This window comes from Amphimedon queenslandica, unplaced genomic scaffold (genome assembly GCF_000090795.2).
Source record: "Amphimedon queenslandica unplaced genomic scaffold, v1.1 AMPQUscaffold_4443_Cont23579, whole genome shotgun sequence".
NCBI lineage: Eukaryota > Metazoa > Porifera > Demospongiae > Haplosclerida > Niphatidae > Amphimedon > Amphimedon queenslandica.
In genome coordinates this window covers 1-1,529 of record NW_003555246.1, presented here as the reverse complement: position 1 = coordinate 1,529, position 1,529 = coordinate 1, and the positions used below count along the sequence as shown (strand labels likewise).

Sequence of the window (1,529 nt, the reverse complement as noted above, 5' to 3'; positions counted from 1 at the left end):
GCAACAAATGTTGCAAAGTGTAAGTTGGGCTTTAGTCGAACCTCTCAATCTCTTTTAAAGACCTCTATATAGTATGATTTATACCTACATGTACCCTTAAAGTATACCTACCCAATCATATCACTGAAAGCATTTTAGGGTGATGTGGACAGAGTGAAATCAATCCTGCAAGATCTCAGTCAGTTTCCACCAACAACTAAAGTATGATCTACATGTATGTTATAAATAGACATTTGCTATTAATTTTGTTTCCAGTTTGAGCTCTGCTGTCAGGTCAATGGGCATATCTTATTAAATGATTATGAAACAGCTCTGTCTCTGGTCTCATCTGTTAATGAGGAAAAGAATCAATCTTTAATGATACCAGAGACTGTCTTAAAGGATTTTAATGATGTACTGGAGAAAGAAAATAAAAGAGAAGAGTTGCAAAGACTACAAGTGATTTTGCTTGAGTTTGTGAGTCTGTTTTTATTGTTGTTATTTTATTTGCAGGAGATTACTGAGTTATTGGAGAAGAATGGTAAAATCTCATTTAAAGTTGTGATGCAAAATCTAGAGCTTTATTATCATAGGCTTAACAACTCTATCAAGCAAGTTAGTGATAAGTCTGAATTCATATTTATTTAGTCAAACCTCTGAATCTCTTTAAAGACCTCTATGTAATACGATTTAAATATACCTATGTACAGTTGTACCCTTAAAAATATACCTACCTTTTAAAAAATTCATGCATCTACTTTTTATTGAACTGCCATAGTTTTGCTGTTCAGAGATTCAAATGCTTTGTATTACTTGATAAGCAAATCATATCACTAAAAGCATTTTAGGGTAATGTGGAAAGAGTGAAATCAATTTTGGAATATCTGAGTCAGCTTCCACCAAAGAATAAAGTATGATCTGCATTATAAATAGACGTTTGCTATTAATTTTGATTCCAGTTTAAGCTCTGCTGTAAGATCAATGGGCATATCTTATTGAAGGATTATGAAACAGCTCTGTCTCTGGTCTCATCTGTGAATGAGGAAAAGAATCAATTTTTAATGATTCCAGAGACTATCTTAAAGGCATTTAATGATGTACTGGAGAAAGAAGATAAAACAGAAGAGTTGCAAAGACTACAAGTAATTTTGCTTGAGTTTGTTTCTATTGTTGTTATTTTTATTTGCAGGAGATCACTGAGTTATTGGAGAAAAATGGTAAAATTTCACGAAAAGTTGAGAAGGAATCCGAATGATGAGATTTAGATTTAATGAGATATTATAGTAGCATTAAAAAGCTACAGGTTTAATGTAAATATTGTTAATAAATTCTTGTTTAATATTTGAGTTAAAACTTATATTATACAATTAAAATGTCTTTATTTTAACTTAATAAAATTAGTTGAGTGCAAAAATTGATTTAGTTGAATTAAAGTAGTCTAGTAGAGGTGTGTTGCGAAAATGGCGTCCAGCAATGAGGAAGATGATCTCCCAGTGATACAGCACTCCAGAGAGCAAAGGTGGGCGTTAGAAGGAGAGCCAGTTTGTATC

General features: G+C 32.0%; 1 protein-coding gene across 1 annotated transcript; it reads left to right on the top strand.

Moving 5' to 3' along the window:
• Nucleotides 1-138: 138 nt before the first annotated feature.
• On the top strand, nt 139-1,397 carry LOC109592651 (uncharacterized; the record flags this gene model as incomplete). The annotated part of the gene is made up of 6 exons (XM_020008045.1): nt 139-201; nt 256-438; nt 493-594; nt 828-890; nt 939-1,121; nt 1,169-1,397. Coding segments are annotated over 6 exons (660 nt in total), but the record flags the coding sequence as incomplete, so codon positions are not given.
• Between the last annotated feature and the right edge of the window lie 132 nt (nt 1,398-1,529).